General features: G+C 40.2%; 1 protein-coding gene across 4 annotated transcripts in view; it reads right to left on the reverse strand.

Annotated features, from left to right (window-relative positions):
• The window catches only part of Ptprc (protein tyrosine phosphatase receptor type C), a 108488-nt gene extending 97172 nt beyond the window's left edge, over positions 1-11316 (reverse strand). For all 4 annotated transcript variants that reach the window (XM_052737086.1, XM_052737087.1, XM_052737089.1 and 1 more), the window contains exons 1-2: positions 11236-11316; positions 11040-11155 (exon numbers count right to left, since the gene is read on the reverse strand). In XM_052737086.1, coding sequence (XP_052593046.1) covers positions 11040-11112 — 73 coding nt within the window. In that variant the 5' untranslated portion in view covers positions 11113-11155; positions 11236-11316. The remainder of the gene's footprint in view (positions 1-11039; positions 11156-11235) is intronic.
• Between the last annotated feature and the right edge of the window lie 12732 nt (positions 11317-24048).

The following is a 24048-nucleotide window of genomic DNA, read 5'->3' on the forward strand; positions in this document are numbered from 1 at the left end:
GAATGTATTCGATTGAAAGAATAAGAAAAGGAGTTTGTATTTGAGCATAGCATATACCTATTTTCTTACAAATTGACTGAGATACATGGGGAGATATGCATAATTAAATGGACATGAATAGAAAGTATCTTCCATTTTACAGCACTCCCGGAAACAGAATGTGACAGAACTGGCACACTTCTTAGACTTGACAACTTGAACTATTTTTATGATCTTGTTCCCCATCTTTGAAGTCCTCCTCATGCTATATCCGACTTGTTTCACTTCCAGAGCTTTGAGGTTCCACTTGCCTTTGATCTCTCACTGGCCATCCGCCATGTTGGTTTTTTCCATGCCTTCTAGCTGCCCTCACAAACCACGGTCTGTGCTCAGAAACGGGAAAATCTGCTGTTTCAAAGGCTTTGGTGATTTCCTCTTATACGTCAACCTGTAAGCATCTTTCATCCTCCCCAGTATGAGAACTACCCCCTCCCCTGAGCTTCTGGATGGTTTGGTGGGTTCCATCTGTACTAAGACTGCCACCCAGCAAGGGCTGGTCACAGCTGTTCACATTTACAAAGAATGTATTCCTCTATCATTTCAACAGAATGATATCTCCACCTCACACTGTTATCCCTGAAACAAAAAAAGTAATGCCTGTGCACGTAATAGAGCAAACACTTTTGAGAACAGATTACTTAGGTTCCCTAAGCTTACGTTTCCTTTGCAATGCTTATGCAATGTAGGTTTTTCTGCATTGTAGCAATCGTACCTTCTGGTACACAGTTGGCACAGACTACATGTGTGATGATCGATTTCTCAAACACTGGAGTATTTCTCTCCCTCCATCCTTCCTCATACATTTGCTGTCATGGATTATTCTTTCAAATGGGGTTTAAGTAGACGGGCCCAGGTGGCCCCTTTACGGCTATATGAAAACTAAGTAGGAGCAAAAAGAGAAAACTGTGTCACTTTCTCCAGTGTCATTTCATATTTCCCACTTCAGACATCACGGCAAATTGTCAAAGCATCTAGTGTCTGATTTCAACTTAAAAAAGACACAGTAAACAAAATAAGGGCCAAATTTCGATCATTCATTTTCTTTGAGTTTAGAAACATGTGGCTTCTCTTATTGAAATGAACGGTCAAAGGCCTAGGGACTTAGTTCAGTGTAGGGTACTTGTCAGGAGTACATAAGGACCTGGGTTTGAGCCCCAGGAATGGCAGCCTGCAAATGTGTACCTTAAGCAATTTGTAGAGAAACAAGCATGCAGATACTCAGCAATACTTCCCTTTCCTTATTTATTCTTCCTCAATTTTAGTATTTAATATTAGAACAAGGAAAATTAAATATAGCTACTTCCTTTTAGAATATGCTACTGGTACATTAAGTATTGTTATTTCCTTTGAGAATATGGTACTGGTACATTGCCTATTTATCTGGAAGCATATGTAGAATAATTATTTATATTGAAAGCAATAAGGTATCACTGTAAAATGTTAAGATATTATAAGACCTCTTTTTTTCCTCACAAAGCTATCTTTCTCATTAACTAATTACCAGTGAGAAAAAAAGCAAGTGGTACTTAAATGAAAACTCAAAAAACAAACAAACAAACAAAACCCTATCGTGCCGGAAGTCAAAATGATGGAAGTGTTACATTAGTCACCTGTCTATGGCCTTATTCCCATGAACATGATTTATAATTATCGAGGGTGTTAGTTCCTACCTAACACCTGCCAACTTGATAGCCAGTTGGTTTTCAAATGTTTTAACAAAATGGAGAGTTTAAATTTTGGTTTGGAAACAACCTTTTGAACAATAACAATAACAAAAAAAACCAACAAAATAAACAAAAACAAAAATCTTACAAAGCTCCAAGTGCCCACATGTTGAATAAAAGGTATTTTTGACTATTTTCATCAAAGTGCATAAAAACAAAAGACATGCTACAGAGCAGTGACGACTCCTCTGTCTCACTTCTCAAGAAGGGACAAGATTTGGGAATTTTATGTGCATTTGAATGATATATCATTGCAAACAGCAGATGTGCTAAGTCCTTTACACTCCTGCAAGGCAAATCCATTTGTTTCTCCTCACTAGCTGTCTTGTTTACCCATCATTCCTCTTCAGCATCATTTTCCATGTTCCATGTCCCTCTCCTGAAGCCACTTTTCTTAGTTCTATGTAAAAGTCTACCCCTATCTCCATCCTACCCCCCCCACACACCCAAATTCTTCCTGTTCTAGGATTGATTTACATTCAACCTATTTTCTTTACACCATCCTGGGCAGTGTATGTATCACAAAAATAAGATTAGATCGTCCTTAAAGATTTCAAACGGCATCTTCTCTGTATACTCATGGTGAATTCTATGTTTTGTTTTGTTTTGAGACAGAGTCTCACTATGAAACCTTGGCTGTCCTGTAAGTCATTATGTAGACCAGACTGGCTTCAAACTCATAGAGATATGCCTGCCTCTGCCTCCCAAGTGCTGGTATTAAAGACATGTACCATCATACCCGGCTTACGGGGAACTCTATACTTGTCTCCTGCTCATCTTCCTGATCACCATGCTACTACACTTGACCTTTCTATGCCTTAAACACATCAATTTGTTTGCTGTAACCAAAGGACCTTTGTGCTTGCCAAATTCTCATCACATCATATTCCTCTTCATGTTAGTCATCAACTGGCTCAATGACTTGTCCTCAAGTAGAGCCTCCTTGATGACTCCATAAAGAAACATGCACTCCTGGATCTGGCCTTCTCCCATATTACACTGTTTAATTGTTGAAACAACACTTACTAACATATGAACATTTCTCAATCATTTCTTCTTTCTCAGATGAGCACCTTTTGCATGGAAGTGGGTGCCTTTTCTTCTTTAGAATAATTTCCGATTCAGAGGTCGCACTCTGCAAGCAACTGATTCAGTGAACAGATTATCTCACTTATTATTTCCTGTCATTATTCCCATTTCTCATCTGAGGAAATTGAGATCTTGATGCATAATTTCCACAATGTTTCCTGGCAGCTACAGTAGAATCTAGGTTATATTTTAAGACTGAGGTTGCCTGTCAGCTCACAGACTCTGTCCCTACTATCCTTGTGTAGCTCACTATCACAGTCAAGACTCTGAGCTAATCACTAAGTGGTTTTTAGCCATTATATGTCTTTGTTTAAACACGAAGCCATCTTTTGAGCCCCACATTATATGTTTGGAACATATCAAAAGTACCCATAATGAAATTCAGATCATAACAACCCAGCTCATTGGAAGCTAGGCATATTCAAGACTCATAGGGCGTAAGTTAACACTTAACCTTAGAGGTGAGCAGGGCATTTGGAAATCCATGTCTAATGAGTCAACATATGTGATTTACAATTTCTGATTGGCAATCCGTATTTATAATATTAAGGCATCAGTAAATAAGTCATTTCTTTGCTTCCCCTGAAGCTGATCCAACCTGTTTCTAGAGTGGAAATGTGGGCAACGCCACTGTGGCCAATACCGCTGTGCTCTGGGGTGACTGTGGAAAGATGAGCTGGTGCCTGCACTTCCTGGAGCAAGATGAGAACATTGTGTGTTTTCCATGATCAAAGTATTTAACAAAGGTCAAATTGCTTCCCTTGCACTTCAAGACAAAACAGAATCAGACACTTGAGTAAATTACTCAATGCCTCTCACTTTGTGTAATATCAAAAGCAAGTTAAATGGGGGGAAAATCCATTGTTTTCCTCATATCACCCACCTTAAGAGACACTCAATCCTGTGCTCCCTCAGTCTCCTATGTTCTCATCATATTACTTTTGCAACAACTGGGTGGCACTGGAATTTGTGGGAAACACATATTAATCAAAGATGCTTTTTGTGCTTTTCAACAGAGCAAGAACAAATGAGTAAGATTTTGCCAAAGATGTTCAAGAGACCCAGTGAGCAATGGTGCATGGAAGGCGCTAAACCAAGTGGGTAGGCCTGTGGTGTTTGCTGCATACAGAGGACCTCTGAGATGACCAACTACCATTTCGTCCTGTTGTGTTTTGCATATGAACATTGTCATCCTCTAAGCACCTGGTTACCAAGCTGAAACAATAGCAAGATTGACTTAATACGAAATGAGTAGAGTGGAAAAACAGACAGACCCAGGTTAAAATGGAAACCTCCCCCGTTCCACCCCCAGCTGATGACTTTATAATGTTCCTCTGGAATTCACATTCAGCCAGGAGCTGTTGATGTGGTAGTAAGGCAGTTGACTGCCTTAAGGCTTCTCTCCATGGAAGGATTTTCTGCTGAGAACAAATCAAAAGACAAGTAGAGCAAATCACAGTGACTGCCAAGTTCCTTTTAGTGTCTATCACTTTTTTATTCTATTAAATATCTAATCATCTGCACAATCGCTGGGAGTTCTAGAACACCTTCTGCTGAAGTGTCTACAGAAGAAAAAAAAAAATCTAGTTGTACTGTCGTCCTGAAGACAGCTTACCAAAGTAGAAGCAGTGGGTTTGTTTCTTTGTTGAGTATTATGTCTTAAAATAGTGTTTTTTTTTAAAATGTATCTATAAAAAGTTATCACGACCAATAATTATCTTCAGCAAAATACATTACTACTTTGAGTCAGAGCCTTTGAGTCTGGAGTGGGAAACTGAGGACTTGTAATCTTGTCTTAGCCAGCAGGCCGCATATCACAGACTTTAAGTGGACCAGTGGAAGGCATGGCATTCGTGGATGTTGAGGAGAGAATTCACTCTCCAAATACTGGTTCATCAGATTCCAAATTAAATAAATGAGTGGATTTAGTTGACCTGGCTAAGTGAGATACTGAGGAATATTTTAGGTCTTGGGTGCCAATAATCTATGTCTCTGTTTGTTTGGGAAATCTGACCTTGATTTTACTCTGAGTCTGTTCATTATTTCTGGATTTCTCAATTTGTCTAAAACAATAATTGTTTACTTAGGAAAAAACTAGAGGATTTTATTTGTACCATGTGATCTAAAGAGGGAGAATATAGTGTTAGAGTCTGTATAATTTCTTCTATTTCTTGACATTCCTACCACATGGAAAATTTCACTTTGAGTAATTTACATATACAGCAATAGTAAAAGAGCAGGAGTCAAATTATTCATATGACTTAGTAAGCACTTTATACACACAGGGCAGGGTCATGTTCACAGACTACCCAGCCCTTCATAAAGCAAGCACTGGGAACCAGTCGACACTGGTGAAGAAGGAAGGATCCAGTGATGGCTACAAGGGTTCTGCAGGTACAGAGAGAAAGAAGTAGAAATGGAGGACAGAGGAAGCGGGAGAAGGAAAGGCAGGAAGAGGAGCACTCTGGAGACTCTCCACAAGACATGATGCTCCTAGCATGGGATGGAGTGGAGAGGTGAAACAGCTCCAGGGATATGACTTTTGAGCTAATTTTGAAAAGTGATTATAATTTGCTCACTTGAGAGAAAACACACAGAAAGAGAGAGAGACAGAGAGGCATGAAAAGGGAGGATGGCCAACCTTTGAGAGACAGAGAAATTTTTCTTTAAAAAATCCAAGTTACAACAATAGTATAGCTACAGATAAAGCTCCACTCATGTAGAGAGTCAACCCAAGTTGTGTTCACAGTAGTAACTGCATTCATTTTGATGAAACACAGGAACCTCAGAGGGATGCTTTGCGGCCCCTACTCAACATTTTATACTGTGGCCCTGTTCTTTAGTCGCTGCTCCACTGAGGGATAAGAAACTAGTGTAAGGTGCATAAGCTAATCAGAATGCTATGCTAATGAGGGATCACTGATTAAACCAATTCTAGCTGACTTGAGAACAGTCTTACAAATGGCATTCCCATCATCTCCCTAAAAAAAATACTTAAAATTCTTTCTAAAAAAAAAAAATCTCAAGATGAATCTGGCTGAAGGGTCTCTCACCTCACAGTATGGCCAGGAACTAACACAGCAGATGCTTCAGAATGCTCACACTGCCCCAGACAAGTGTAAGAAATCATGAAAAAAATGGATTTTGTTGTACTGCATGTGACATTGAAACTCAAAAATAAAATTTAAGAACTAATAGTGGCTGAATCAATACTTAGAAAGCATTGTTAAGTATTAGACTATTTTTTTATTTCATTTATTGCTAAATCTAAATATTGGCTAAGGCTTTGTACACAAAGTCCAATGACCACTATAATTTTTATTTTTGTATATTTGTATATTATATATCAATAGATATCATATGATGTTGCTAAGTGAATACTCTGAAATTTTTAATTTTTGTTTCTGTAACCTCTCTAAGAAGTTCCATCTTTGTGTGAGCAGAAGCCATGCTGATCCTTCAGTGACAGGCAGCTGTCATGGGGTGTGGAGTCCAGTACTGAAAAACTGATATAATTTGTTTGGACAGAAATTGAGTTCATCACAGTTTCTTTCTGCATAAATAATTTAATATAAAATTAATGTCTTCATTAATATCATATTCAACAAAATGAATCATCCTGATATATACAATATTTGTCTACTCTGGTTAGAGTCCACTGTCCCATTCAATGGGGGAAAATGACTCTCAGATTCTTGACAAACTTTGTGTGTCCAGTATCTTCCATTCACCTTTGAAGGGAAGCCCAGATCTGCAACATGAGCATCCAAATCAATGTTTGAAAAGACTGATCCACACCTTATTGCTGCTATGTGCCTTTCCCTCTTCCTTTCTGACCCCCCTTCCCAGAGACACCTTTCTCTGAAGAATGAATCTCATCAACAAGATATTAGCAAGAGCTTTTCAAGGAAAAATATTCTCAAGTCATGCATTTTTAAGAAGTCAGAGCCGGGCGGTAGTGGCGCACGCCTTTAATCCCAGCACTCGGGAGGCAGAGCCAGGCGGATCTCTGTGAGTTCGAGGCCAGCCTGGTCTCCAAAGCGAGTTCCAGGAAAGGCGCAAAGCTACACAGAGAAACCCTGTCTCGAAAAACCAAAAAGGAAAAAAAAAAAAAAAGAAGAAGTCAGGGATGTTCTTCCCAAAAAGAAATGAAATAGATATGAAAGAGGTAAATAACAAAAAAGGATCAAAGTGTGAACACATTAAATAAAAATAAATTTATTTAATCATGACAAAATTTCTATTTCCACTTTCCCAGTTTGCCTCTTAATAGTTTTTATTTGCTCCTTTTCTCTTTCTGGTCTTCCTCTCAGAGGTTCCCCCTCCCTGTCCACCTCCTCTTCTCCCTTCTTTTCCTGTTCCTCCCCTGGAGTCATCAGCAGCAGAGTAGTTTTATCAAGGAGCTCCATCAGATACTTATAAACTAACCAGAACTCAGATATAACATCAGACATAGAATTTCAGAAAGATACAATACATACTTTATGCTCTCATGTGGGGTACATACTATTAAAAATACCAGTTTGTTTATCTCCATCATTTTCAGAATAATTGAAATAACCCTTGACACATTACAGGGAAAAGTGGGAGAAAGTGTCAGAGGGGAAACGGAATGTTCACGGACCCTTAAAGGACTTGAGGGCATAGAGGAACCGGATGTTGAAAGCACATCCGGTTCAAAGAATCGTTCTTTTTGAATCGGTCATGGAAAATGGGAAAAGAGAAGGAGGGGAGGAGGGGAGAAGAAGCTAGGGAGAGGCCTGTAAAAAGAGGAGGGGGGAATGAGACCGACATCCACTACTTGCATGCATGGCAGAATCCATGTCATGATTTTGTACAGTGAGTACATGCTGACATTTTAAAAACAGAGAATACAGCTAATGAGGAAATCTCAGGAACCCCCCCCCACTCCAAGTTTAATACTTTAAGTTATATGAAGAAAGGATGAGATTCATACTGGTGGAAAAAAAATACTGTCACATGTTACAGACAAAAGATAATGAAACCTGGAATTGAGGTGATCCCAACAAAGATGTGGAAGTTGACAAATTTTTTTTAGCTGTTTGTAGAGCATATGAGTGAATGCACTTCAGAAAAGAACTTTTCCATTTCTGAAGGATTAGTTTGGAGGTTGGAAATAAGCTCGCAGGCACAGAAGAAGTAGTCAATCTAGACAAAGGAACATTAAGCCTGCCGAAGGACTTGTGCTCACAGAACCTCAGTATTGACCAGCTAAGTATGTGCAGAGACCCAGTAGACAGACATGTAGTAGGTGGTAACAACAAATAAACAAAGCACTATGTGTATGTGTTATATGTGCATATCTATATGCCAGTGTGCATGTGCACATGAACGATGGAGAAACATCTGCATGCTACATTCATTGCTTGACACTGTTGGAAAGATACCAAACTGAATGGAGAAGGTAGTTCACCACTCTGATCCTGAGCTCAGAGTGTCAAGCAAGAGAGAGGATCCCCTCATTTCTAATTCACCTTTCTTTACTCCAACAAAATGCTTTTCACATTCTAGCAATGACGAGGGTCACAGAAAACATTTTGGCAGTTAAAAAAAAAATCTTTAAAAAAAAAATCTTTAAAAAAAAGTAGTAAGTCGTCATTCCCACAGCCCAGGCTCTCCTGTTATTTTCAGAACTTAATAGGAGTGCTTGTCAAACTCAATAAATAATTTGTATCAAATGCTTGTGGTATACAAGGCCAAGTACATATTTGTTACATGAGATATTTTAATGTTGATGGAAAATTAACAATTGTGCTCAGGAAATGAGTTTTCACTGTTCTGACTCATAACATATCTCACTGCACACTCTTCAGGGCACAATTGAAGATGCTTTTTAGCCGTTAGATGATGGGTGGTAGATAGGCCTAGAATTAGGGCTCTATTAGAGGTAGAAACCTTGCACCCGGCCTGTGCATCCTACTCCATCCCCGTGCTCTAGAATTATTAAGAACTTTTAAACAAGCATCCAGTGTCCAACTGCCATGGCAGAGAGGCACAGAGCAAAGGGATCAGAGACATTTGGTAAATATGAACACAGCATCACTGGTGCCATGGAAGAATTTAAATTTGACCTTGGTCTCATGAGGACTCAGAAGTTAAATAACATGCTGGAGTGATGTGTATTGTCCGTCAGTGTCTCATTTATATGTCAGTGTACTTCTTTATTTTTCTAAAGCATATAATAAAAAGTTGCTGACTGAAAGTTTATTTCCTATATATACAGAATTAATTTAACACCCAAATATAAAATGTAGGATGGATCTAAGTCATTTGTTTCTTAATAAAGAAAAGTATATACTTTAAAGCTTTAATAAATTCTCAAATATAAAACATGAATCAAAAATGTGTCGGGAAATGCTAAACACCATTTTCTAATACAAATGGTTATTATGTGTGTGTGTTTCCAACAACAGATACACATGTTGAAAGAGACTATCAGTGCCTTGTTGAGAAGTCTCTACCCTCAGTATTATGGGAGCAATCATAGTAAACTTGATCTTTCAAAATCTTTCTTTCTATCAGCTATCTATTACCTATCTATCATCTGTATATTGATTAATAATTTATCTACATCTATTTATTTATAGACTAAAATATTTAACAAAGTTGATTTAAAGGTTTCTAGGTCCCTTTATACACATTTTTGATCATGAATTCAAATACGCTTCTTCTGCAAAAAACACCAAATAGCCTGATTTAAAAATGTAATGGTGATTTGCTCTGAGGCCTAAAGGTATCTCAGGGTTCTTTCACACTCGTTTAAAAAGAATTAGTAACTTACCTTGAGAGGGAACTTACAAGTGAAAATATGCTGATTTATAATAAAATGCATATATGCAACCTTAAGTTCATAATTTTCTTTAGATTACAACAAAAATTGTAGAGGGATGATAGCATGAGAAGTAGTTTGTACATTATGACAAAATTCTGTAGTGCTATGTATTTTTTAAAAATCATCTTTATGTTGAAAACCTAAACCAAGCAAATTCACAACTGGCCTAAGTGGATTTTTTAAATTAATCTTTCCAATTAAAAACAAAACAAACTTACTGTGGTAATAACAAGAGAAAGTTATCTCAGGCTGTATTTCTTTTCCAGGCCCATAGATGACCAAAACCATAATTTAGCCATGTGACATATTCAGTGGTTAGTTAGTTAGTGCCCCAGCCTTAAGAGCAGTAAACATAAGAAAAATTTAAAATTGAATTCTGATTAGATTTAAAAATTTTTTCCTACTTCAAAGTATCTTGAAATTTCTACAAAGACTCATTGTCAATGCCCTTTGATAATAAAAAGACGGTTTTAGGTTAAACAATACAAGGAGAAATGCTATCTATTAGTCACTTAATAATCAACAAAACTCACAACCCAAACTGAAACTACTCAAGACGTATCTATTGACCAGACCAGAAGTGTGGGAAGATCTCGGACTTAAGCAAGTAAAGAAGGACACAGTGTTTGTGTGATTCTTAGGAATTTTAATATTTCTACCTCTCCGGGGCTATGCTGTCTAGCTATCTACCCATCACCCAGGAAGGGCGGTGGCTCTACCAGAATTTCCACAGCAGAATTCGAAAGAACCATTATTGAGGAACTAAAATAATCAATTCAAAATGCATTCTCTGATAGGACAACATCAAAAGTTAACATTTTCAAAAGCACCTAACTCATCTTCGAGCCTTTCTGTAGCCAAGCATTCGAGACCCTATTTTAACGACCACCAACACTTGAGGAAGCAGCCTTCCATCTGAAGAGATGGGCTTACGTACAACCAAAGCTGTCTCGTGATTTTAAACCATCCATATTTTGCTCAAACGCATAAAAGATGACTTATTTAACAATTCTTTTGATTGTCATAGCTGCATGTTCAGGTATATTGCTTTAGTAACACCCTTGGACAATTGTCAAATGAAGAGACGAGACAACTTTCCTATTTAATCGTGTCTGTTTTCCCCAAAACATTTACGTCTTTTAAACAAAAACAGTGTATGCTGCCCTGCGACAGGCTTGGTTTCTCTGAGCTACAACCTTGACCCTGGAGTAGTGGGCCGGCCGTCTTGTTTTCAGTCTCCATCACACAACATTTAAAAATATCCATTTCAAACAATCCTTCCCCGCAAAAGGAACAGAACATCAGGAAGTAAAAGTTAATATTGAAGTGCTTACCTGTGACAAACACTTCTGTGTCCAGAAAGGCAAAGCCAAAGGCCAGAAGTTTGAGCCACAAATACATGGCCATATCTGGAAATCAGCTGTGTCCCTAAGAAATAGCACACGTCCCCCTGAAAGGCAAAACAATGGTTATCTCTCTAGAAGTTTGACTCTGTAAAGCTAACTCAAAATAAAAGAAATTAATGCATACTATGCACTGTGTCTTATCAGATTGGGGGCAGGTTTCCTTCTCTGTTACCCTAAGAACAAACCACTTGCTAGCTGCATGCACTGCTAAATGGTGATGTCAGATTCGGTTTTACTAACTTCTCCAAAAATACTGTAAAGGGTCCTCTTTGCAGGAAGTTAAAAAAAAAAAAAAAAAAAGTTGTTCAAAGTCAGTGCAATGGCTTACTTCCTTAATTCAAGTATTATGCTGTTGGTAGTTCTTCTCAATTTTCCTTTAAGGGAAAACAGTCTCATGCTACTCAAATGCTGCTCCTTATAATATCCTTTTGAGAAAGCTTGATTCAAAAATGATACATCTATCCCCAAACCACCAATAATTCTCTTACCCAAGAGATGACAAAAGAGATTCCGCATGGGTTTATCAACATAGGGGTTGGCAAGATAACACTGGCTAAGCCAGTGCAAGGCTCTCCAGTCCGTTTAAGATGACCAAGTGAACCAAACCGTCTCTCTGCTTATGTCTGTCAACTCCTGTTACTTACCACAAGGAGCTCAGGCTCAAATGATATACCAGTTGTCTCAGTTATGTGGCTTTCCTATGCAAAACTAGCCCCAGTGGGCTTAAGGAGCCTCCTAATTTTTTTTTTCTTGGTTTCATTTGGTTTCATGCAGGTATCACTGTGAACACTGGAGTTAGACTCCCCTTTCTGCCTCAGAGAATTCTCCTTCCAAACTGGAATGCCTCTACATTTGGTGTGTTCCTTGCTATTCACCAAGGAAGGGAGAGCAATGAAAACCAAGGGCCGTCTTTCACGAAGTTAGCTTGTTTCTTTTTATCACAATACTTTCCCACTCCACCCCCTCCACACACTCCTGCTCAATTTTACATGTATACCATATTTACATCATTCCCCACCTCTTGCTCTCTTCCCAGACCCCCTGGTAGGTCCAACATGTTGTTTAATCTCAAACTCATGGCCTTCTTTTCTTTAACTATTATTGTTACACACACATACTTATAACCTACAGAGTTTGTTTGGTGTTGTGTGTTTGTATGTGCACAGGTGTGTGTGTGTGTGTGTGTGTGTGTGTGTGTGTGTGTGTGTGTGTGTGTGTGTAGGTGTGTATATAGGTGTTTGTGTCTTGTCTATGTCCATGTGTGCCCATGTGTGGTTAGGCCTGACTGAGTCACTTAACTAATGGGGAATCTCACCCTGGGGAAGACTCATTCTCACTCTAAGCAGTCCTTAACTACCTTTAGTGCTTCATCTGGCATGGAGGTCTCTGAGATTTCCCTCATCCACCTTAGCATGTCAACTGATTTTGTCATTGCTCAGGTCTTGTTAATGCAAGCAAGCCACCATTGGGGTTTCACGAGTGTGCCTTTTCTGCCGTATTAAAAGACAATTCTTGCAGCAGGCTTCCTGCTCCCTCTTCTGTGATGTTTCCTGAGCCTTGAGTATAGGGGTTGTATTAGAGATGCGTCAACTGGGACTGAGCACCTCAAAGTCAGTTTTTCTCTGCATTTGACCAGTTGTGGCTTCCCATAATAGTCTCTGTCTACTGTGATAAGAAACAAGCATCTTTGATGAGGACTGAATGCTATAGTTATCTGTAGGTATAAGGATTAGTATTTACAGTGCTTTTCATGTTGTGGTGGTATGCTTAGTAAGTCTACCAATAAGAATATGTCTACTAGTTAAAAAAAAGTCACTATGAATTCAATAGTACAATTAAATCAATCTAGCACTATTACATTATCTACTTGCATTTAAAAATTTAAAAAAAAGCACAATCACAAGTTAGTGTTTGAAATATGTAGATAACGTGTGGGAGACAGGAAGGCAGTCAGAGCCCCCAAAGTGACTATAATCCCCAATTTGGAAATACTGTAGGGTTTTGTATTTTTCTAAGTGTGTGTATGTGTGTGTGTGTGTGTGTGTGTGTGTGTGTGTGTGTGTATACATGTGCACACGTGGTTGCAAGAGGTTACTGTTAGGCGTCTTCCTCTATCACTCTCTATGTAAGTTTTGGAGTCAGGGTCTCTCACTGAGCCTGAGCTCACCATTTAGGCTAGACTGGGGTGGCCCCTGTCTCTCATCCCCCGGCACTGGGGTTGCACACATGCACAGTCACTTTTACATGGGTTCTAGGGATCCAGATACAAGTCTTCATGCTTTCACAACAAGCACTTTACCCACTGAACCACCTCCCCAGCACCCTGCAGATACATTTCGGATAGTTAAAACTTACTTGTTTTCCTCTTACTTTGATTTCAAGGAGCTGCAGGGTCAGACCTGTGTTCCCCTTTACATACATGGAAATAACTTTACAGCTTAAACTCTAGATTATAAAATTTTAAATCCTCAAGGAACCACATTATTTTTCTATTTACCCCAAATTATATATAATACCTATAAGCTCTGCCACTTGGACTGACAGTGCTCTCCACAAGATCCAGAGACCACCTGACAAAACTTCCAATACCAGACACGAGAAACCTCCATTAGAGTTGGTCAGGGTAGTCCACGTGACTCTCAAAATGATACAGGCTATTGCGGGTGTTCTTGGTTGCCTCCCAGAGGCTGAAGGTAAGTCCCCACTACTAAAGGTACCACACACTTTGGGCATAGCTCAGATCTAATCTGAAAGCCTCCTTCCTGTGGGCTAGCTTTCATTGCCTCCTCTGCCTGGGAAGAGAAACAATAAACAGTCCTCCTACCCAGCTAGCTGTGGCATCTACGAACCACAATAATGAGCAAAACGTCCAGAGATCCCTAAAGGTAGGAGAGCGGCACTCATATCTGGATGGTAATCAACAGCAATCTAGTTGGACTTGAGCTACATTCAACAGGAGGGAAATTATGCCTCATAGTAGGAACTTTCCAACTACCTGGGGTCACAGATCTCAGAGGAGAACCCACTACTGCCACTTTCCTAGAGTCGCATGATTCCTAACTCCTGCATTCTAAAACTTACCTTTACACCTATATATAAATGTCGCTCTCACCCCCACATCAAAGAAGCTTCTTTTTGTAGCAAATTGAAACCATTCTAGAGAATCAACCGGTCATAATGCAGAGATCAACTGATTATGGGGACCCCAGACCCAGTGGACACTGTTAGGGTCCTGGAGAAGTTCCACAAAAGACCACCATCCACATATGCAACCAGAAAGAGTGTTTATTACCTTGAGAAAGTTACCAGCATGCTGGGGCTGCACACCTTACACAAAGGCAAAAGGGTGACAACCCCCTGAGAGAAGCTCACAGGCTTCTTTTAAGCACAGTTAAGGGGAATTCCTACAGCAGTTAGGTTATCTCAGATATGATTGGCTTAAGCAAGTGGTAATCATATTAGTACTTTCTAATTGGCTAGGGAAGGCTAGTCAGAGGCTTGTTAAGGCTATAGCTTTTCCGTTTGGAAAAGTCCCAGGCTTTGTCTTTACTTGGTTATCACCTTGAGCTGCTGTGGCTCAGGCCTGCAGTACCAGCCAAGTCTCTTTGTCCTTGCTGTGGATTGGGGTGGTGGTGGTGCGGGGAGTGTTGGAGATTGATTGGCTTTGTTTGTGGCTCTTCAACAGAAACTGCCTGCTCGGGTCCAAGAAGCAGGACCTAGTTCTTAACTGAGTTATTAGGGCAAGCTGTCACGATACAACACAACTCCTGCATGTAAGGCCCAGGGAACATCTCAGAAGAGGGGGTTGATGGATTGTAAGAGCCAGGGGGCAAACATGTCTGCAGTGAGATGGTCTTCTGCAAAGGACAGGGAGGCCATTCCCGTGTGTTGTGTGACAAACATTTCCCAAGGAGACATAACACATACACACACACATTTACTAAACACAGATAGGGATCCCACAACAGACCAAAGTATGAATACGACCAAAGTCCAACTTGGCGAACCAGTGAGTTTTGCTGGCGTTACTTACAGGAGTATGGGTGAGGGATTACTTAGAGGAGCAGAAATGATTCAAAAACAACCGCATCACCAAAGCCCATCCCTGTATGGGTGACAGCTCACAAAGCTAGGCACCTGGAGCACAAAGCACAACCTTCAGGAAGCTCAACCCATTAGAGAATGTCCTTTCCAGGGGCCTCTGTTGGTCTAAATCTCTTTGGCTGGTTCCGGCTTCTCCCAGGCAGCTGGTCTGATCTGAGAGTCTTTGCAGCTTTTCTCTCTGCTTTGTTTGAGAGAGACTTGGTTTTTAAAGCTTACTCTGTCAGGGAGGGGCCTAGGGAAACTGGTCAGTGCAATATTTCTTCCATTTGTAACTTTGGGGTTTTTATTAAAATATGTGGGAAATTCAATTATTGACTTAATGAAAATAAGTAACATTATCGAATCAATTTTACTTTAAAACATAATTTACATAAAAGTAAATTAATATAACTTTTTAAAAAAAACAAAATTTACTATATTTTCCTCAAAATGTCAGATATAAGGTTACAAAGTGAAATTTAATTGTTAATCTTCTAAGAAAAATAACAATATCTTGCAAAGTATCAATTTAAAGTCTTGAGATACAGTGTGTGATGTAAATAATGATATAGTTCATCCTTCCTAAAATAAGTCATTAAATATGCCTGTCGGGTGACAAACTTTTCCTGGGGAGATGCCACATACATGTCTACTCACCCTAGATAGGGAGCCCATGACAGACCAAAGCACAGATACAGATACCACCAAAGCTCAGCTTGGTGAACCAATGTGTTTCATTGGGGATACTTACAGGAGTAGGGACGAAGGATTATTTACAGGAGTGGAATGACTCAATGCCAGCTACATCACCAAAGCCCATCCCAGCATGGTTGACAGCTCACAAAAGCTGGGAACCTGAAGCACACTTCACAGTTGGCAGAGAGCTCAAGAGGTTGGAAAGTGTCCTTTCCAAGTGACTCCGGTCTATTCCTCTTCCAGGCAGTGGCTCTGATCTCGGTATTCTATGCAGCTTGGCTTGTTTACTCCTGGAGGGCGGGTCTTAGTGAATCTCCTCAGTCTCCAGAACTTCCCGAGAAGCTATTTTGAGTTGTTTATCTTACTGTTCAGTGAGCTGCCTTACTGGATGAATATATCAATCTCAGAGGAAACTGTTCCACAACGCTCCACCCCTTTCCTCTGACTCTTACGTTCCTTCAGCCCCCTCTTCCACAATGATCCCCGAGGTTTGGAGTGGGTGATTATAGATGTCCACCTGTGGGTGTTTGAATAAGAATGACTCTCATAGGTTCATATGGTGCTTAGTCAGCAGCGAGTGGCACTATTTGAAAAGGATTAAGAGGGGTGGCCTTGTTGGAGGAAGTTTGTCACTGGGGTGGATTTGGGGATTTCAAAAACTCATGCTAAGCCCAGAGTCTCTCTCTGGGTCTATGGATCAGGATGTAGCTCTCAGCTGCTTCTCTAGAGTACCATGCCTGTGTGCCTCCAGGTTCCCTGCCATGGTGATAATATGCTAAACCTCTGAAATTGTAAGCAAGTACCCAGCTGAATGCTTCCTTTGTATTGCTACAGCTAATCATTCTTGTTTCATGTGTCTACTAGCACCATCTGTGTACTGGTAGGCATCTAGGATGAATTTCATCCCTTTCAGTACTTTATCTTGTTTAGCTGTTTGATTACTAGGGGATTCTTGGTGGCTTTAAAGGACACTTGTAGCTGGAGCTTTCCTGCCTGGCACAAAAAAAGAGGTTTCTGGGCTACATGCTGCTTGGATAAAAGCATAGACCCACAATGGCTCCCAGAGCTGGCAGTAAGCATACCGCCGCCATGTTGGGAAGCTGAGGTGGGCGGAGCCAGCAGCCACAGCTGCTGCAGCTTAAAGCAACAGATTCACAGTAAGACAGATTCAGATGTAATAGTTTAAAATGTATGTAAAATATACGTAGGCTTAAAAGAAACAAAAAAAGGTGATATATACAGTATAGAAACAAATACATGGTTTTAAAAAATAAAGTCTTTAAAGAGACAGTAAAATTAATATAAAAAATAAGCCACGTAGAGATGACTATTACACAGAGAGTCTGGATTGTGTTGTCTTTGGGATTCTTAACTACAGAGAGATATTTGATTGTAAAGGAAGCTGAGTTAAACCAGTATGTATATTTTAAAGATACTTTGACTTCAAAATTTAGATGTAAGGATATGTTGCTTTGGAAAAGAGTCTCTTTTATTTCCACAGAAAACAAGAGGCTATGGATTTGTTCCAGAGTAAGATACATCAGGTTTGACCAGCCAAGACCCCCTGAAAGGTCTCCGATGACACCATGGCCCAGATGATCCAACATCCAAAACCGTTTCAAGGCAACTGGCTCAGATGATACAGCCTCACGGACTACTCCATGATCCTAAAATTTTCTTTGTTTCCCCAGAAGATACAGCGTCCTCCTCCAGCAGGAAGTAGTAAAAAAAGCTACGCCCAAATTCCCAAATACACCAAGCTAACTTTGGAGATATGTAAAGGTTAAAACCTTCCTTTTTAAAAAAAGAAAACGGGAAGTGCTGTGGGATGGTCTGTATGTCAAGTGTGTTGCTGATTGGTCAATAAATAAATCACTGATTGGCCCGTGGCCAGGCAGGAAGTATAGGCGGGACAAAGAGGAGAATAGAGCTGGGAAGTGGAAGGCTGAGAGGGAGAGACACTGCCAGCCGCCATGATGAGAAACAGCATGTAAAGATGCCGGTAAGCCACGAGCCATGTGGCAAGGTATAGATTAATAAAAATGGATTAATTTAAGCTGTAAGAACAGTTAGCAAGAAGCCTGCCATGGCCATACAGTTTGTAAGCAATATAAGTGTCTGTGTTTACTTGATCGGGTTTGAGCGGCTGTGGGACTGGCGGGTGAGAGAGATTTGTCCTGACTGTGGGCCAGGCAGGAAAACTCTAGCAACAGACACTGGTCCTAAGACAGCCTGCACGGCATTTGGTGATGTGGCTTGTAAACAGCATGCCACTTTTGCAAAGTTTGATTCTGTGCCACACCAAAAAGGGGGTTGGCCAGGAGGCCTTCAGTCCAGCCCTTGAATGGATAAGCAGGTTTATAGTCACTGGGGTGGAGCCTGTTACGGATTTCTCCTGTGGTGATGTTTTATATACCACTAACCGTTGCTATTCTAGTGCTGTATACATCACTTCTTCATTCCATGGCTGAGAACAAAACCCTACTGGAACTGTTTACTCAGGTTGATTTGGTGTAGTCCCCAGCTATAGCACTCTTTATCATTTTATACTGAGGATAGACAGGTGGTGATAGATTGTGTCCCGCAATATGTTGTGCACCCTAATAAAGCTTATCTGCAGATCAGAGAAGAAAGCCAGCCACTATATTAAACATAGAAGTCAGGCAGTGGTAGCGCATGCCTTTAATCCTAGCATTCGGGAGACAGAGATCCATCCAGATCTTTGTGAGTTCAAGGCCACACTGGGAACAGAGCCAGGCTTGATGGCACAAGCCTTTAATCCCAACACTAACCATAGAAGTCTGGAGGTCTGTACAGACAGACAGGAAGTGATGTAGCTGGGCAGAGAGAGGAAGTGAGATGGCAGAACAGAAAGGCATATAGATGTGGGTATACAGGAAGTAGGTCTCTCTGGAAGCTGGGGAGTTGGTGAGGTGAGGTTGGCTGTGGCTTGTCCTATTCCTCTGATCTCTCAGTTTTTCACCCCAATATCTGGCTCTGGGTTTTTTATTAATAAGACCATTTAGCAATTTGTCTTATATAAACATGTTAGGCAAAGTGGGATATGAGAGTCTATCAATATCCCAAGACTCTACAGAACACCTGTAGCTCCTTTAAATGTACAGGCACAAGCTGTCATAGGATTTTGTCAATGGCATTGTCAGGTAACATATGTGTCTTACCAGACTGTAATACCCCCAAGAGTTTGACAGCCCTTGCACCTTCTACAGATTGATCTTCCATCATTATTCCTTTATTAAGTATTTCTAGCAAAACACTCAGAAGTTAACACAGGTAAGAAGTGGACAAATTATAATTTGAACCCAAACCCGAAATTTCATTTTACTTCCTTTAGGAATCTCTCATTTTTCTTTCCTCTTCCCCTAGTCTTTTGACCTGTGTAGTTGGATAATTTTCTATCTCTAGAAGTCAGATCATTAAATCAGTAAAAATAATTAGGGTCTCATATTGGGGAAAATGTAATTTTAAATCTAACGGCTTTTAAAAAACAAACACTGATTTTCATGTAAGTAAATCTAATGACAAACAGTGGCAGTTTCCATGATTTCAGTGTTTAGATCATCACTCTACTTCTTTCTCTTTTTTTGCTTTCTTAATTCTTTGCGAATTCTATACAAAATATTTTGATCACATTCACCTCCTTACCAACTACTCCCAGATCTACCCCTTCTTTCCTACCCACCTATCCTTGTGTCTGTAAGAATGGTAAGTGGTGCTGGTTACCGCACGGAGAGGTCATGAGGCACGGCCACAACTACCTAGTATCGGAGCTTTATTAGGAGGAAGAGGGGTGGGTGCAGAAGGGAGCTTTATTAGGAGGAAGAGGGGTGGGAGCAGAAGAACCAGGCCTGCGGGGGGGGGGGGGGGGGGGTGGGGATGCATATGCAGAGAACAGAGAGAACGATGGTGGAGGGAGAGAGAACAGAATAGAGAGAGGGTAGAGTCTGAGTCACGGCTCTTTAAGGCTCAGGTGGGCTTGCAGAGCTGTGCCATACATGCACAGATTGCGTGACCATGCCGCGCATACATAATCACCAGCACACACTGATGATGGAAGACGCCACACCCCTTGTCTAGCTCTTGAACTGCGCATGTGCAGTCATGCAGCTGGAGTGCAGTAGAATCCTAACAGTGTCCTCATTTGTTTGTTTGCTTGCTTGCTTGTTTGTTTGTTTTTAAACTCATGGAGTCCAATTCGTGCTGCCCATATACTCTTGAGTGTATGGCTATGCATTGAGCATGTTTGACCTACCAGGGTCTGTGCTTTTAAAATGACTTTCCTTTCCCAGTAGCTACCAGTTGCCAATATCTCCTCAGCTAGAGGTTGGAGCTTTTGCTCTCCTCACTCCACAAACTTGCATTTTTACTGGCTTGAGCTTACATGGGTCTTGTGCATGTTGTCAAAACCACTGTAGTACACATATGCAATTGCCCCAATGTGTTATCAACACACTGTTTCCTGGTAGTAATCTAACATTTGTGTCTCATCAATTTTTTCCACCTCTTTTTCTATAATAATTTCTGAGCCTTGGAATAACCGGTTGTGATATAGATGTTCTATTTAGGACTGAGAATTCCACAGTCTCTTATTCTCTGCATTTTGTTCAGTGTGGGCCAATGTGTTAATTGGCATCTTTAGGAAAAAAAATTCTCTGATGAGTGTTGAAGGATGTAATGAGAAGACATTAATATGCAACTTAATACTATGTCCATTCATCAGAATAATAGTAGTAGGTTCTCCCATAGGGCCTATGACCTATCTCACCTCAGGTTCTTGAACCCAGTAATACCCCCAGGTATTTGTTTCATCTTGGGAAGTAACCTTCAATACAATTAGAAAGTGGTAGGTTACTACAATGACACTGGTACCACTATTGCGCCCTTGGGCCTATTTTGGTAAGTGGGTAACTACTGTGGCTTACATGGTTCAATGCTGAGTAAGACTGAGGATTCTTTTTCTCTTCCAGTACTGTAGATAACACTTTCCAGCACGATGAAATCTAGACAATAGGGATAAAGCTTCCAGGTTAGAACCATCTTGATTTATTCATGATCTAAGACTCTCATATGTGGTGTCTTCAGCAATAGGGTCTTATCATCAAATTTTGGAAAAGAACCAAGAATATTGGCAATATCTTGTAATATTTGTGGGTCTGTGACCATTCCAAGCATTGAACATTTTAGTTTTTCCTCACAGTATCTAATAAGAACTTTATCATCCTGCTATAGGGTAATTCCACTTAAACTTATATATTTTAATACACAGATTCTACAGGTTTCCATATGACTTTTTCCACAGGTCTTTAGTGTTAGTTATTTCTGTTCTCTACCTTTGCTTCCACTCTTCACCCATTTAGCCCTTCCTGCTCCATTCTCTCCTTGACCCCTTAGTACCACTGTGTAATATCTCCCCTGTTTTGAAAGCCTCCCTTTCCCATGGTCCATCACATGTTTTCTCTGATTTGTATTTGTTAACTTCATTTTCTTTTAAATTTATTATTTGAGAATTTCATATATGTATGCAATGTATATTGATCATACACATCCTTTCAACTTCTCCCCTCTAACTCCCTTCATATTCTTCCTCCCAGTTGCAAGTCCTGCTCTCTTTTTAATAACCCATCAAGTCCCAATCAGTGCTGCCCATATGCTAATGGGTTTGGGACCATCCACTGGAGCTTGTTCAACCTACACACTCAAAGAAAAATGATTCACCCTCTCCTCAGCAATCAGCTGCCAATAACTCCCCACTTAGGGTTAGGGTCTTATGAGCTCCTCCAGTCTCCATACTGGAATTTGGGCTGTCTTAATCTCATACGAGTCTTTACAGTAACCACAAGTACTGAGTTCATACATGGAACAGCATGACATGTCCAGAAGACAGCATTTCATATTACTCCTCCACATCCTTATGCTCTTGATGTCTTTCTGTCTCTTCCTCCTCCTCTGCTGCAGTGTTATCTGACATTGGTCATTAGAATTCTGGGAACTAATTGTTAAAGAAGTCCCATTTAGGGCTTAACACCCAATCTCTTATTCTTAATACTTTGACCAATAATGAATCTCTGCCTTGGCCACTGTCCACTGGGAAAAAAAGTATCTCTGACCAAGATTGAGAGCATCCCAGGTCTATGGATATAGGCAGTTTGACAACATAACCATTTAGCAAAATATCAATAGTAGGTTCCATTAAAACTAAACTTTCCCAACCATGGAATTTTAGTCAGTTTATAGTATAAGGTATGAATTCCTTCATGTGGTCTCAAATCCAATCAGAAAGTGACTGGTTATACCTGAACTGTTATGTCACTATTATATCAGTGGTGACATTTTGCATGACAGGTCTACTGTGGCATAACTCTCTTGCACACTGTAAAGATTTGTCACTTGAATTGGTTTAATAAAATGCTGATTGGCCAGTAGTCAGGCAGGAAGTATAGGGGGGTGACCAGACTAGCATGCAGGATCCACAGGAAGGTGACCACTAAACTTTCCAAGGCGAGATGGTCCTTCAGGTTCCTGCTTCACAGAAGGAACTGCCAGACATTCTACAGGACACAGAGAGAAGCAACTGAGAGACTCTTGGCCTATAGGCTGAAGATGGATGCCCCAACATTGCAGAAAAACTTTGGGTGACTGTCCAGGCAACCAGCTGTCTCTGTCATTCTAGATTTTTGGAAGTTTTTTACAATGTACTTCCTGTTTACTTAGGTGATATTGTATCCTTCTGAGGTCTTTGATGTAGTTGAAGACTAGATAGTTATAATTGTGGTTTTCCTTGGTTATAATAAGAGATAAGGTAGTTATGAAACCCTAGACTCACAAATATGGAATAGATAGGATATCTTCTTTAATTTTGCCAAACACAAATAGACTAGATATTATAGCTATAATTCTTACTTGATAACTGTTTTGTTTTATGTAATTCTACTATGTTAAAGTTAAAACCTTCCTTTGAATAGAAAGAAAAGGGGAAATGATGGGAATGTCTTTCTGCATGCTGTGAATATATATGACTCTGATTGGTTGATAAATAAAATGCTGATTGGCCAGTAGCCAGGCTGGAAGCATAGGTGGGATAAGCAGACAAGGAGAATTCTGGGAAGAGGAAGGCTGAGTCAGGAGATGCCAGTCCACCATCCAGAGAGCAGCATGTAATGGCACACAGGTAAAGCCATGGAACACATGACAATATATAAATTAACAGAAATGGACTGAGTTTAAGTGTAAGAGCTAGTCAGTAGTAAGCCTGAGCTAATGGCCTAGTAGTTTTAATTAATATAAGCCTCTGTGTGTTTACTTGGGTCTTAGCAGCTGTGGATTGGCTGAGACACAGGAAAACTTCAGCTACACTAGCAGAATTCTGGGAAGGGGAAGGGTGGAGTCAGGAGTCACCAGTGAGGCACAGAGGAAGCGTGATGAGAATGCAGCACTGAGAATAGGTACCAAACCATGTAGCTAAACACAGACAAGAATTATGGGTTAATTTAAGTGTAAGAGCTAGTGAGTATAAAGCTTGAGTTACTGGCTGAGCATTTATAAGTAATATTAAGACTCTGAATCAATTATTTAAGAAACAGCTGCTGGGTATTTGGGAACAGGTAGGCAGGAAAGAAACTTCCACCTACACAGGTCAGTATTATATTATGCAGGAGCCAGCACTGGATAAGAGTACTTTGCTACAATCTCCATAGCACTTTGTCACTTTGAGAGCTAGCCAGCAGGAAAGAAGTTTCCTAGTCAGTTTCAAATTGATTTTTCTGTCTTATAGCCAAAATATGTGGTATCTTCAACAATCGAATCATACCACATATTTATATTTAGTAAGCAAGAGCAATGGCAATGGCCAGTGTCACTTTGCAGACCTCTGAGGTCTCCCTGACCAATAATCAGTATCCCATGCTGGGTTTTGCCATTTTTCTGTTTAAAAATTCAAATATTCTGGGAAGAGCATTGACCACCCATGTAGGGTACCTCCATTTAAGTTTCCTTTTATCTGTAATTATACTTTGAAATTAGCTTAGTAATTAGTGGCTCCTCACAAAGCTTTTTCATGCATCCTTAGTTTTAGTTCATCTACCCCCTACATCCTTCTCTTCCCCAGCCCCTACTCCATCATTGCTTACACCTTTTGCCC

The sequence above is a fragment of the Peromyscus californicus genome, unplaced genomic scaffold, assembly GCF_007827085.1.
Source record: "Peromyscus californicus insignis strain IS unplaced genomic scaffold, ASM782708v3 Scaffold_14__1_contigs__length_90479793_seg_2, whole genome shotgun sequence".
NCBI classification, from domain to species: Eukaryota; Metazoa; Chordata; class Mammalia; order Rodentia; family Cricetidae; genus Peromyscus; species Peromyscus californicus.